Source organism: Sander vitreus, chromosome 7 (assembly GCF_031162955.1).
Source record: "Sander vitreus isolate 19-12246 chromosome 7, sanVit1, whole genome shotgun sequence".
In the NCBI taxonomy this organism is placed as follows: Eukaryota; Metazoa; Chordata; class Actinopteri; order Perciformes; family Percidae; genus Sander; species Sander vitreus.
In genome coordinates this window covers 20,660,431-20,675,639 of record NC_135861.1, presented here as the reverse complement: position 1 = coordinate 20,675,639, position 15,209 = coordinate 20,660,431, and the positions used below count along the sequence as shown (strand labels likewise).

Below are 15,209 nucleotides of genomic sequence, written 5' to 3'. Positions count from 1 at the left end.
CAAATTTAATGTAATAATCATTTATCAACAAGCCAACAATCATCTAACTGTGGGCGACCTACTCATTTACATATTTTCATAGATATATACAGTATTCGTGACGCTGCATTTAAAGACCCAGTTTCTTACAAACACTGATTAAATACAGTTTTTACTGTTCAAAAATATACAGACTGAATAACAGACATTTCAACCCTTGTTGCATAAATAACAGACATGATTTCAGATTTGTATTGCCATGGTTACATGTCATGGGTACAAAACAATACATACAGTACATTACAGTAATGACAAAACAATGCAACGCGGCAACAAAGTTAAAATGAACATTCTTCAGGAAGGCACCTAATTTACATATACCTTTTGTACATTTTTAACCTACATATACCTCTGAAAACATACCGTATAATATAGCAGGCATCAGCAACTGCAGGAATGATTGCCTCTGGCTGTCTTTGTTTGACACCTCTGACACAGAATATGCAGTTGTAGGATAATGTTTTATTCTGGGAGCACATGATGGAGTCATTGACCACTGACAGACAGGAGTTAGCATCTGATGTTGACACCAACTGACACAAACTTGATGGGATTGAGGTTGGAGGAAGGCACAAAACTGCTCACTAATATTACTACACAGTTGGGACTATAAACACTGCCTTTTTCTTGCAGTGACCTACTGTAAGCTTAAACTTTTAAAACTGTACCTTGTTAGGTAAAATGCACCAATCACCTTCAATTTGGTGGCATGGTAGCTCAGTGGTTAGCCCTGCTGCCTCACAGCAGGTAGACACTGCCGAGTGCTAGGTTCAAGGGCCTTTCTGTGTAAAGTTTGCATGTTCTCATGTGGGTTTCCTCCCACCATAAAGACATGCGTGCTAGGTAACTCCTGCCATTGTCCTTGACATAAGCGCTGGCATTACAGCTGGAGGTGGTCCCCGGCACCAGACTATGGCTGCCCACTGCTCCTAATTAGTTTAGTGAGTCTCACAGCACAAGTTTCATACACCTTTCTGCAAAAGTACACAACCGACAGCACATCTATTGTATGAAGGGACATGCTTGTTATTAATACTACTCTCCATTAAGGATCAGATAACTGCTACAACAGCAGTTGAGTAGTTTGAATCTACAAATGTAGTTGAGCTAATCGATAACAGCAGCCAGTAGTAGATAATGAGGGTGTATCAGAATGTAGACTTGAGGCTATTTTATGCCCTGCCAGTCTCTCACTTCATTAACCCCCCCCCCCAATTAATAATGTATTGAGAATGAAAGTTAATGTATGTGATGAAAAATGTATAACCTCATGAAAACCTACTGACCTTTCAGTTGGTGATTTGTGTGAAGCACTGCACTTGAAAACCTGCTGCGGATGCTTTGCAGCTCTGCACACCAACAGTCTTATCTGTCTTAATTACTGAAATAAGAGTATACAGAACACAAATGCTTTGCTTTATAGTTGTTAAATCTGTAAATAGTTTCACAGATTTTTACATTTCCACAATCAGTGTTTATAAAACACCTGCTGTATCTTTTTTTTAATTTCAACACTAATCAAAACGGGTGTTTTGTAAGTGTGTTTATAATACCTGCGGGTCATAACAAATTCTAATTACGCCTGTAGCCATGTCAGGCAAGGCTCTCGTTGCAAACAGGAGGCTAATTATTTCCACTGCACAGTATTATTGACAAACTTCTCTTGATTAAAAAAAGAAAAAGTAATCAGCCTTTGTATGCACCCTAGTGCTTGAGGAGGCGGTAAGGTGATCTGCTACTTAGCAGTGGAAAAAACAGAAAGGATATGATGGTGGGCAGCACCAGTTGATATGGACAACTCAGTAATTGGCCTCATTAGATGCCCAAAGCCCATGAAATGTGGCACTCTGTTTCCCATTAGGCTGAAAGTGCAATGATAAAAGAAAACATCATATTGATGAAGGATAATTGTTAGGGAAGCAATGAGTAGCCTATATATTTAATATTTTATAATGGGTAATCCATAAAAAATTTTTTTGCATATTATACATAGATCATAAGGAGTGCTCTTGCAGTACTGTACAAACAGTCTTTACCCTTGACTTAATAATATAAAGACATACTCTGATAATAAAAAAAAATTAAAGCTAAATGCCATTTTCATTTTGCATAATCCAGAAATGTAGCTATGGTCTATACCAATTCTACTTTTTGTATAACACAGTGAATGTTTACAAGACCAAAAGACATTTTAACCAACAAATGTGTTGGTAACGTTACTGTTGTTCTGGGTATAGCCTGTATTACAGTTTTTCCCAATTGGTTTCACGTTTGCTGAATCCTTGGCCTATTTTCCCCAAACTGGAAAATGGTAAGCTCTACATGTCCCTAGCAAAAACAAACACTGCATTCAAAACTGTTACATCTCTTTCCAAAATGTGTTTTTGCATCAAAATGACACACACACACACACACACACACACACACACACACACACATCCATCATATGAATAGCTCTGTCCACCAACCAACAGCACACTGATGTGCTCAACACAAAACACTACTATGACTATCCCATCAATAAGTTTATGCCTTTTGCATTCCCAGTGTTACGCTGTAGCCGGTTGTAAAAGACTGTCACAGTAATGTATACCCACTCAAATATAAATGAACAAATACTGTAATACAGTAACAAAAAACATTGCCATTTATTTCCAAAATGCAGTATTTTTGAACACTTGTATTTTGCATGTACCACTTTCCATATCCAAGATGAGAAAACCAGGAAAACATGCAGTAAGATAAATGGTTTACTGTACAAAAATTACAAATGAAAGTGACTAATTCTTTCAACACTCTAAACACAAAAAGACAAAAACACATGCAAAATGTAGGACGGACGAAATCAGGCTGCATCCTGCCTCCTATTTTGGTCTGGCTACAGCACATCATCTACCTCTAGCTCTAGCTTCGTCATTGAATCCCATTTTTCTCCAAAACAGGAAAACTGATCTGTGGCCTTATAGTGCTCAAGCTCTTTGTGCGCAATTCAGCAACTAGTGTTTACACCTGTGAGCAGTGGGTGTTGCCAATTGGTGTATAGAGCTTGGCATTGTGATTGGTGTTGCTTTCCAAAGGGACTACAGAGATTTTAATTTTGAATGGTGTGCCTAATGTAGACAGCTGTGTGTAGTGTTATACAGAATTGGACGCTGAGTGTAATGCAGGAATTGTGCTTGCAATTTTGCAGACTAGGTTTAGGTATTTGGTACATTTCAGGTTTCGGTTCAAGTCCCAATTTTGGTGTGTAAACAATTGGGGAGAACTGTAAACCAAAGCGGAAAACACGGGTGGTGGTGGGGGTTGAAAAAACAGGCAATATTAACGTTATGTAAACTTGTAGCGACCAATAATTAACCAAAACTCAACAGTCTGTGGTTCAGGAATAATTTGTAAACAAACAAATCAACTCTCTTCAACAGCAGCATGTTTTTCTTTATTTTTCTTTTGGGAGCTTGGCTAACTGCGGTGTGCTGCTAGTTAGGCATTACTGCTAATATAGCTTTTTGGCATTAACGGGTTTCAACCATGTTTGATCAACCCGTGCCTCAACCTGTGATCGGAGAATTGAGCTTCAATGGTGAGTAACAATATATATCACATCCACTTCACTTTGTAGGGTTTAGAAGTGTAGCTAAAGTGCCACAGGAGGGTTGGAAGCGCTATGGTAACGTTAGCTGCTTGGTAATGGGGTTTTCTCCGTTGACGGGTGTGTGTGTGTGGGGGTGTGGGTGTGGCTGTATAGTTAGGACAACCTGTTTGGGGCAAAATGCTGACCCCATAAGATCATTTAGGTTACTGTAAGACTAAAGATCAGGTATAATTAGAGTTGGGTATGTGTACATTTAGGTTTAGTATCCGGGGAATTAACCTAATCCAATGCATTGTCCTCCAAGGTGACAAAAGCGTGTGATTACAATCTCTCTTTACAGCACTGGAAATGATCAAGATGAAGTTAAATCCTCACCTCATCTGCAGGCTGCATCTTGTCCTCTCACCAACAATGACCGCAGCGCCATCTTGTGAAAGAATAAAGTAAGTTCATTGGAATGCGTTAGTAATGCCGACACAATGAGCTGCCTTGCCCTGAGCGCTGAACAGGAAGTCTATTCAGAAGTACATTTTGTAATCTGTCGGGACTGGTTGTACAGATCATATATTCTGAGACAGGGTCGTGAGAAAACAAGATACAGAGGGAAAGATGGAGATCGCTGCAGTTATCAGTAGATGGCAGTAGCATTACACCATGGCAAATGTACTGACTGATAACCTGCATGAGATCATATCTTTTGTAGACCGAAAAAAAAGTAGCCTTAAGCTTTGGTAAACAAAATACAGAACTGCAATTATCATTTATCAGATACTGTGTGTGTATAGGCAACAAGATCCTATTACAAGATACTTGAGTTTATTTAAATTCATTACTTTCAAAGTTACCATAACGCCACATGTAAATCAGTGATTGTATCACTGATGGCTGCTATTTATTAAACAGTGCATCAGCAAAGAAGTGATCTTCGGTTAATTCACCCTGATAACAAAATGTGTCAGCTCTCTCTTAAGTCACACTCATAATTAGAAAGTGAGATAAGTTATAACAACTGTGAGACGCCCATAATTCAGTCACAGATTTAGAAAGTGTAGACTAATTGCATTTTGCTTCTTATCTCATAAATTGAATCCATTCCAGAGCTCGGGTGGAAATCCTCGTCTTCAGTCATGGAAGGCGCCCGCTCCCGTGGATGTGGTGGGTTTTCGCAGGCATGACAAAGCTAAGAAGTTGGGAGAGTTTCATAAGGGCAGATGACAGATGCTGCCTTGTGCTGGCTGCTTGCACTGGCTTTAATGTTGTGAGCAGCATTTTAAGGGGCTGAGGGCAGCGGCAGAACACTTGACATTTGAGAGGTTGTTAGAAACATTTACATGGCTGTGCATTGTAGTGTAGAGGAGAAACCGCAGCACTGAGGTCAGGTTAACTCTGTAATGTCATGTTGAACCAACCTCTGCATGACTTGCGAAGATCACAGCTGAGTCAACATGTTGTTTTTGCTCTAAATTATACACAACACAGCAGCAGGATCGCTATCCCTTTATGCACCATACAGCATATTCCTCTCAGCAATGTGCATTTAGCTGGAAACTCTTTGCCCTCTCTCCTATGCAGTTCAGACAACACGCAGCATCTCAAAATAAAACATGAAGGTTGCTCAGTATGTGGCTGTTGTACACCATGTCTACCTTTTACTGGCATGAGGTAAATGGTGTGATCCGCCAGTCTCATGTAAGCACAGGATGTTTGTGCAGAGCTTTGGTCTCTGCATCCTGCGTGCTCCCCGCTGGCCTGTTGGCCAGATGGGTCAGTGACTGTGTAGTCGGGGCTTGTCAGGCCCCTTCTGTTCTCTGCTTCCCACTCATGAGACCCCAGAGACCAGAATTATAGAAGCTGGATTCCAAGGTAGATGGATTGCAAGCTGAGTGGAGACATTCACACATATATGCATTCAGTGCACACACAGGTACATTAAGGAATATACACCGCCTCTTGCGTGGCAGAAAGTGTATGTCGCACACACCGACATGTGTGCTACATTGAACACTCTCCTGGAGGAAACCGATCTGTCAGAGGGCATAATGTCTTACTGATTAGGCTACTGGAACAGGGAAATTAACACAAGAAAATGTGATTTTATTTAATAAGCTAGAAGCAGGCCTGATCTTTTATTATTTCAGACAAGCTGTTCAGGAGGGTTACATTACTGAAGTGAGATTTTTCTTGCCATGTCATGTGGAAATTTAGTCAAGTCATCTTCAACTGTTATTGCAGTCCATTAACTCCATTGTGAAGATACATAATTGATGCAGCCTTTGGGTAGAGTTTAATCAAATGGAGAGTGCTCCACACTCCACCGCCAACTGAAAAATGAGACACGCAATCTTTAGCGATGTAGTTTGCGTGGTAAGACTATAATTCACACTTTGAATTGATTTATTATCATTTGACAGTACACTTCCATGCACAATGCCCAAAGCAAAACTTGTAGCTTTTAAGCATTTAAAGGTGGATTCATGTGCAGGATTTATGTGCCTGAATTACGATGAGTTTTAAGAAGAAAGACTAAATAAAAGTGCAACACCAGACAGCTGATTCTACTAATCTACTCCTTAACAAGTGAACAAGTGTGGTATGTGATTTATTCTCTGTACCTTTCAGGATTGTCTTTCTTTGATGTGGATTTCTATCACTCTTCCTCAACTATTTATTTCCATTTCAGTTTTCTTTTTAGGCATTTACTTTTCTTTGAAATAACACTGATCTGTGTGGGATGTGGAAATGCATTGTTTTTGCTATGCTCCTTGAAATCAAGGGCTTAGCTTTCCAGTTAAATTTCACAGCCAGCAAGCACTTACAGTATCTCTGTCAACTCCTGTTTAAGCCACAGGTGAACTGTCTTGCTTTAAATGCTGTTGGATTTTGTTTGTGCTGTGAACCTGAGCTGTGATTCAATGTTAAAAAAAAATGCACTACTTTATTTTTAACAATCTTCTAAAAGTGAGTTGGATCTTCATGCAGCCAAAGCATAACAAATATGCAACATATTCATTCTTCTTTTCTCCATGAATGCATTTTTCTGTAAGGGGAAATTGGGGGAAAGCAGCAGATTAGCGCACCTACTCAGCTGTGAATACTGAAGACGTAATAAGTCTTAATAACACAGCAGTCAATTAAAATCCATGAAGTCAGATATGTAATTTTCAAATAAGCATTAGTTGGGGGAAAGATGGAATTAGAAGTTTGGATATCGAAGAGATGGGAGGGGAAGACCTAGAGGGAGATGGCGAGAGAGGTATAACAATTATTACAGGAGAGGCAACACATACTAAATCCCCCAGCCAAAGATGAGTGAAGATAAAGGAGGTGACTGAGCTAATTGTGTACTGTCAAAATCCATATCTCTAATGACTGTCAAATGAGCAAATTTGAGAGAGAGAGATCTCTCTCTCTCTCTCTCTCTCTCTTTTTCTTCCGCTGATTAAAAATGCAATAACGCTGTGGCAAGCACACACTCGCTGTGCAGAGAAAGAAGCAAGGCGTAGGTCGATAGACCCACGGATAAGAAATGACACCAAGTGAGCCTACACTAATTTATTCACGTAGAATAAGAGGCACCGTATATTTTCTCGTAGAAAAACAAACAGCATCTCAGCTGCAGAGCCTGTTCAGAAACCACTTTTAGATGGTAATTAGTGGCTATGAGGAGATGTGGATGTTATGATTCATGTCTAACCAAGGGCTATCTTACTGTACAACTAATTATAAAATCTTGGTGTCACCATGTGCTGGTAACAGTAACTGGCCTGATTTCTTCTTCAGAGCGGATGGAGGAAGAAAAAAAGATGCTGGTAAACAAAAAGCATCATAAGGAGGTTTTGAGTACAAGATGTGTGTGGGGAATAAGTGTGTAGTGAATGGTGTCTTTATCCACCCCACGTTATATCAGGCCTCCGTTGGTCACTGACGGGAAGCAGATAAGGGTTCACTCTGGCTGGAGTTGGATAATTGGACATTTATGGAGAGATAGGAGAGCCCGGGAGCCATGAAACAGAGCTAATCTAGACTCTGCATCAGTAAATTGTCTGTGAAAGAGCACATCAGGAGTTCTGACAAGATAAGGCAGGCTTTCTTCAAAGGCAGAGCTGGACCAAAGTGACATGAAAACTCCAGATAGAAGAAAGCCTGAGCGTTTGGTGCTGAGACTTCTACACGTCACACGAGGCGCATTCTGAAATGTACGCTTCATATAGCAGCGGTGTCACCTTGTCATCGAAATTGGGTCATGCAGACTTGTAATTCCTACACAATGAGGACACTTTTGACAACTTTATAACTAGACAGCTCTTAAGAATCAGAACTCGTGGCAAGCCTGTGTACTATTGTTCAACTTCAAATGTTCCACCCATAATAATCTGCGATTGACAGTGCTTAGAGTTTGAAACATTTAAATCCTCCTGTAGGAGTGTGCCTTGCTCTCGGTCCACCATGATTAGTTTCCTACCTTTGATGTTTTCCCAGGAAACTGCTGCCTACGGAACAGGTGCATACTGAGCAGGTGGGCTCTTACGTAGGAGCCTTGAGAGTTTGGAGCTGGAGTAAACCATACTTCACACTATTTTAGGTAAGTGGGAAAAAAAGCGACCTTCCTGAACATGTTTTCATAGTTGTGTTTAAATATTTTCTGCATATCAAAGATTGCGTCTCTCAAAGTTTTGTCAAGATCCCAAATAGTATTGCTTGAGCTGTTTACTATTTTTCTTTTTGCTGATCTGCAGATCTATTCAGCCCCGACTGATTACTTGCACACAGACACTGAAACAGGCAATTAATTTGGTGGGGGAGAGGCTAGTCGTAATTGGGCATAAGTGGGATTTTGCCTGGCTGTGTGCAACAGAAAATGACAGACTGTGTGTATGAGAATAAAGACCATCTGGTCCCACAGGAGCTGAGAGAGATGCAAGACAAATGGAAAGAGAAACAAAAGAGAACCTGTGTGGGTAAGGATCTCTTTCCCACTATTTCTCTCTCTCTTTCTCTCTCTCGCTCTCTCTCTCTCGCTCTCTCACTCTCTCGCTCTCTCTCGCTCTCTCACTCACACGTTTGTTTCACTATCTTTGTGGGGACCCGTCATTGACATAATGCATTCCCTAGCCCCTTACTCTAACCTTAACCATCATAACTAAATGCCTAACCTTAACCCTTACCCTCACCCTAACCATAACCTAATTCTAACCCTAATCATAAAACCAAGCCTTAACCTTCAAACAGCCCTTTAACCTTGTGGGGTCTAGGATTTTGGGCCCCAAAATGTGCAGACCCCACAAGTATACTGTATTCCCTGGTTTTTGGACCCCACGAATATAGACACACACACACACACACAGAATAGAGGAATCAGCGTCTCTTGGTCATATATCATTTGCCCATGTAACAGCCTAGAGAGAGATGCTTACCGGGTGAAGAAACAGAAGTCTCTCATGCGTGGCCTATTTGTTTTTATATTATAATCGATATTGAAAATAGTAACATTATGCTTGCGGGCAGGCACAGGAATAAAGAGCGGTAAGCTCGTAAAGCTCGGCCATCAGCAGGACAAATTGATCTGACATGTTATATTATTCATGTAGGGTGTTGGTGGTGGGACTTGGAAGGAGCAACAGTGAGAGAGAAACAATGGATGCGACAGAAAAGAGCAAAGGGTGAGTAAAGGAATCAGCTAGTGGACATCCTCCCCTCTCGCAGGGTCTCATCTCTTTGCATGACAGCACTGCTCAGTGAGCTCACTAATGTAAATGAGCACATGACATTTCCATTGGTTTACAGAAAACCCATAAACAACACAGCAAGGGAGTTTGGCATATTTAAACTGCTGTATGAAAAAGTGCAAGTAATATACGCCAAACTCCCTTGCACTACAAAACACAAACATGCCCAGTCATACGCACGTACAAGCAAAGAAATAACTATGATATGCTGTCTGGTTTAATTAGTATAAAAGATAACAAAATTATTTTATTACATGTTCATAATTTGACGGACATCACAACATACTTGCATGATTGCTCTGATATGAAATGTTTCCCACACCATAATTAGGCATAATATACCCAGTACGAAACTATATAAAACAAACATGCTTGCAGATACGGGGGGGTAAATTCAATTCAATTCTGAAGCGTATTATCATTTTCAGAATTTATTTCTCTTTTTTTTGTTGTTTACATCAAATAGAACAAACATACATTGGCACATGCAAAGTGAACACTTTGTGGTGCTTTTCATTACCATCCAAATCCAATTGAACAAAGACTGGATATCTATTTTTGTACTCCAAACATGAAAATACTCTCAAATATTTACAAATAAAACATACTTACAATGCCCATCACTCTAACATAATAATAATAATAATAATAATAATCATCTGGTACTGATTTGAGTTGGTTTCAGTAACACAAAGTCTACTGTATGTGGCAGAGCTTGCTGTTCAAGGTAATTAAATCAACTGCAAAAAAAAGAGGCACAGAAGAAAATCACTGAAACAATACAAAACAAAAATTCAGATAATGGGAACCCCAAGAGAATATGGCTTTATGACATTTTAAAAGAAAATATCTTGAAAGCAGATCCACTGTCCTTTTTATTTTGCGCTATGTCCTCGTTCACAGTGACCCCTTTTAGCAGGCAAGTTATTCTCTGTCAGAGAGAAAAGGGGCCACAACACAAGTTTAAAACCTACAGTTTGGTTCGTTATGCCGACCCAGCCACACTGGCCTACAGCTGTGCTAGTCTCTGTCAGTACTCATGTATCATGTCTGGATGAAGGTTGGATGCTATCCACAGTCCTGGAGTGCATAGGTACTGCAGGTGGTGCTGTGATGCCTGCGCTCGCTCTCCTGTCTCTCTGTCTTTCTCTCTTCCTCTAGAGCTGCCCTCCCTTTTCAAATCACAGATAAAAGGACAAACGGCATTCATTTTCAGCAGATCAGATCCTGAGGTTGTTGTAACTCACATATGTTTTCTTGGTTGCTTGACCTGAGAACAGAGTAAAACAAGATTAGGATTTACTTTGGAGGACTGCTTAAAACAAAACAAGAGGCAAATGCATCTTAAAACCAACTGCTTTGGGAAACTCTTCCTACTGTGCATTCTTGCCACCAGATGTGTGCAATCAGTTGCAATATTTTCTGGCCTAGTGTATAATTTCAACTCACAGTGCCCCCGCGTACAGCCTTAGTTTCTATTTTCAGATGTTGACTAGTGATAAAAAAAACACAAACGCCACACAAGTGAGCACCGAACAAATGCTAGGGCATGCAATGTGATCCCAGCCTGGATTGCCATGGAAACCTATCAGAATGTGGCTGAGTGCCTAGGTGCTGTGTGTTTGTGTGTGTCCTTCTGTGTATCTATCGTTATGAGAACCAATTTGAGGTTCAAACCTTCAGAGTGAAGGCATTTCTGGCTTGTCATGACTTCTGTAAAAGGCTGTTTTAGGGTAGGCATTGTTGTGGTGGTTAACATTTAGTAAAACGTGAATGTAGTCAGTGAACCAACACGAAGTACAAGGATGTGTGTGTGTTGTCCTTTCTGTGCGGAGGAGAAGGACCATGTACATTTTCTTAATCACAGACATTGCTATAAATTCTCATTCTACTGCTTTAATGTTGCTATGGCGACCAGCTCCCATGGGCTATGCAATTAAAGTTGCACCATTTCTTTATAGCTGCATTTTGTAGTCTTGGCCAGCAAGTAATGATGAATAAAACATACAGATTATTGCTTTTAACCACATCTTCAGGAAGATCAGTTTTTCGTGTGTGTGTGTGCGCGATCTAGACATCTTCCTACGCAATCATCTAATTTTTAATATCGATAGCTTATTATTCATCTCATTTCATAACTTTTCTTACATTTTGTTCTGCGGTTTTTGTTGGGTTCAGTTTTCTTCCCACAGTACTCATTATTCATAAAATGAAATTGATCTGAAAAGTCATGCCTGTTTTGATTGATCTATATTTGAAAAAAAAAAAAAAAAACATAGTACAGGATTGTGAAGCATTTCATCATCTCTGATTTGCAAGGTCTTTTAGAGGCATAATCATGAAGATATTACACCGTATCAATACCAATGTAAAACTGCAGAACTGCTAATGCTCTTAATGCTATAAATCACTCAGAGTCATCTCATCCCTGAAAGGGAGGTATTTGGCGCTCTGATGGTTACAGGACTTGACGGACAGTCTCCAGGGATGGTCGAGGCACAGTTCAGGTTTCGGGGCGGTCATGCACATAAATTCGCCATTAATAAATGTCACTTCTTCAGCCGCTAAAAAAGAAGGGCAAGAGGAGGAGAGAGAGTGCTCGGAGGTGAGACGGGGTGTGAAGATATTCATGTAGGAGAGACAGAAGGTGAGAGACACAGAGCAAATGACACGGCGCACTTTTGGGAGGGCGTCGCAGAGACCACATGCCCTGCTTGGGGACTTCTGATGTGCTGCTGCGACAGATGTTAAGGCTTCACCCTCAATGCAGAGTGAATTTGCATTCGGGATCCTTCATGAAGGATATGTTCCCCATCCCCTGATACACTTGCATCAGCTATCTGATTTATACTGTATGTGCGTAACTCACACATTCAGTCACACACAGATACACACATTGAAAACCGCACGCTCACAGTTGTACACATACACAAAGCTTATTCAGCTCCTGACAGATGAGTGTGACAACTGTTGGGGGTTTTGGAGGAACTCCCAGGAAAATCTGTCATCTCGTAGGCATAATTTAAAGAGGGGTTGAGGGGCTGGTGCACCTGTGGGTGCCATGATCGCTCTGTGTGATTAGAAGCGTTGCGGGAGAGGAGGCCTTTGGAGACTGATGTGTGATTTGCATGAGCTGTCAATCATCTCTGTCTTCATCCTGACAACTAGAAAAGAGCAAAGAGCTTCCATGGCAACGCTGGTCTAAATTCCACTTTTTTTTAATCCAAAACCCTTTTGAGATTTGTTGTTTCTCACCCCAGATGCAACACTCTTATCACCTAACTGTGGAAGTATGTAGGCTTCCCCACTCACGTACTAATACCCAGTATTATCTTTGCTAACAGGATCACGCTTGCTGTTTCAGATGAAGGGTGGTATGAGTAACACACAGCCACAGAGACAGATTATCTCTTTCCATTCCTGGCGACAAAGCCCTGCTTCTTCAAATCTCTTGACAGAGCGAGTCCCCCCACATCTTCTTTCATGCTCACTGCTGTGCACTTGAGCTAAAGGTCTAACCATTTATCAGGAACCTGAGATAACTGGGTCCATTCTATAGGACATTATGCATACATTTTACCCAAGTAGCCACCCAATTAAATTGCTGGAATGGGACTTTCTAGTACAAGAAAGGAAATATGAGAAAGACTAGAAAGACATCTCATTCGCCCCTTTCTGGGAAAATAACATTTACAACCTAGAAACCTCCAAAGGGGGGGAGAGAGAGAGAGAGAGAGAGAGAGATCAACTCCTGGCTCTCTGTGGTCTGTATAACATCCTGATCTATATACAAGCTTTGTTAACTCATTGCAGACTAAATGGACAGACTGAGCCTGTATGTGTTAATAGATTTTATGACCATGCCATTTTGAGACAAATGCTGGTGCATAGTTTGGCATAGAAAAGCATTCATGTTGTGTTTTACAAATTACTTAATATTGCATTCTGGGCTTTAAAGCAGTAGATTACATTGATTCTGATTACACATGAAATGTGGTCTAATGTAAAGTTAAAGTGCTCGGTTCTTGGTGCATACATATGAGGCTTTGTGATTCTCTCACCGGGCTACTTACTCATGGGGTCAGCAGCAGGGTTCTCACACAGCTCAGTCTTAGCCTCTCCATTGGGCCTCTCGTTGGGCTTCTGGGACAGACGTGATGACATTGTGGCAGCTGTGACCACAGCCTTGAAGCTACGCTTCCTCTTCTGTACGTTCATCTCAGGGTGGAAGATAATGATGTACACCTTGGGCATGTAGAGCATGCCCAGTGCTACTGAGGCACTGAGGTTCATGGAGATGGTCAGGGTGGTTGTCTGAATGTATAGCTGGAAGAAAGCACAGACAGGTAAAAAATGATTTTAATACAGACTAGAATAGCAATAGAAAAAAAACAGTTCTATGAAGCAGATAAATTAGTCACTTTAAAACCTTATCAAGACAAATAAGGGGTGAGACAGCTACGATGGCTTAACATCTATGGCCAATTACAGAACAGTCACACTGTTGAACATAGGAAGAGGCAAAACCTAATAATAACCATCGCCTGATAACAGAATATGAGCATCCAGCGAATAAAGTTCATTAGTCGTACCTTTTTCAATCCTGGAGTGTAGAGAAACTCCTCTAAAAAGGGCCCACGACATTAGATGGATGTTTGACTAATTTAATACACAACCTGACAATAACTGATAATTCTATTCAATAGCAAAATTGTTTTTTTTTTATAATCTAACAATATTATCAGATACGTAGGTGGTGTGGATATTTGCTATGTGTAGATGTGGGGAAAAGAGCAGTCATGCGTACGGTAACATAATCCAGCAGCATTTATTAAAGCCTGACCTGCAGCTACTCCGTCAAGTCCAAGACAGTTCAAGCGTATTAATGACAATAGCAGAAGCATCCCCATGACTTTGTCAAAATGTCCTCACATGGCCTCCTTTCTACCAGCCCGTCCACTCGGAACCTTGACTAGATTGATAGACCCCGCTGTCCGTGAAATGTTGCAGTCACCTTTCCTTTCCCCTCATATCAGAACCTTTATCTTACCACTCAAGCATTCATTAGACCAATCTACAGCCGCTGAGCTACTTCTTCCTCCACTAACAATTCCTGTAGCCCCCCCGCATTTCAATGTCAATTCCTCTTTGAGTAGAGCATGGACTAAGAACACTGCATCTCACTGCAGGTCCACATTTGTTTTTCTGCAGCTTTGCACGCAGTGGAGTGCAGCCTGTGAAAGGCTCTCACTGCGTTAAGTGGTAAAATCATTCACAAGATTTCCATTCATCTGAGCCCAACACGGGTAAATGTTTTCTCCTTAACATTCATTTTCAGAGGTAACCTAACACCCTTCACGTGTAGTAATTACGAACCTACATACTGTAACTCAGATCACGCTAACATTTAGGTTAACACAGCTATTTCATCAAAGGGTGGTGATTTCATTAAGAGGTAGTAAAGACAGTAATTCAGCACTCAATAGCCTCTTTTTTTTTTATTTAAGGGTCTTGGAGGAGAAAGAATCACTTCAAGAGGGGACATTATTGTTTCAAGAGCAGATCACCAAAGCCCTCTCATTAATGTACTGCACTTGAAAGCATCGGATGTCAGTTGTATGCTGCCAGCCACTGGTAATGTGAAAGGGGAGAGGATACATTTGTAAACACATTAGCCACCAGTGTATCTGCAGAGCAGCGAAATGCTCACTGACTCAGTGAGAGGAAGAAATGTCACCATTTGCATACAGTTTTTCTTGGTAAATAGCACAACTAATGGTTATATCTTTCATACAAGATACTTATTTACATGCCAGTCATGTCTTTGTCATCCAATCTCCACCAATCATTCA

At 40.8% G+C, this 15,209-nt stretch overlaps 1 protein-coding gene across 1 annotated transcript in view; it reads right to left on the bottom strand.

Moving 5' to 3' along the window:
* Positions 1–9,591: 9,591 nt before the first annotated feature.
* The window catches only part of LOC144520202 (metabotropic glutamate receptor 7-like), a 72,112-nt gene continuing 66,494 nt past the window's right edge, over positions 9,592–15,209 (bottom strand). The window contains exons 11-12 of the mRNA XM_078253872.1: positions 13,431–13,683; positions 9,592–10,627 (exon numbers count right to left, since the gene is read on the bottom strand). Of these exons, the coding sequence (XP_078109998.1) occupies positions 10,578–10,627; positions 13,431–13,683 (303 nt within the window). The 3' untranslated portion in view covers positions 9,592–10,577. The remainder of the gene's footprint in view (positions 10,628–13,430; positions 13,684–15,209) is intronic.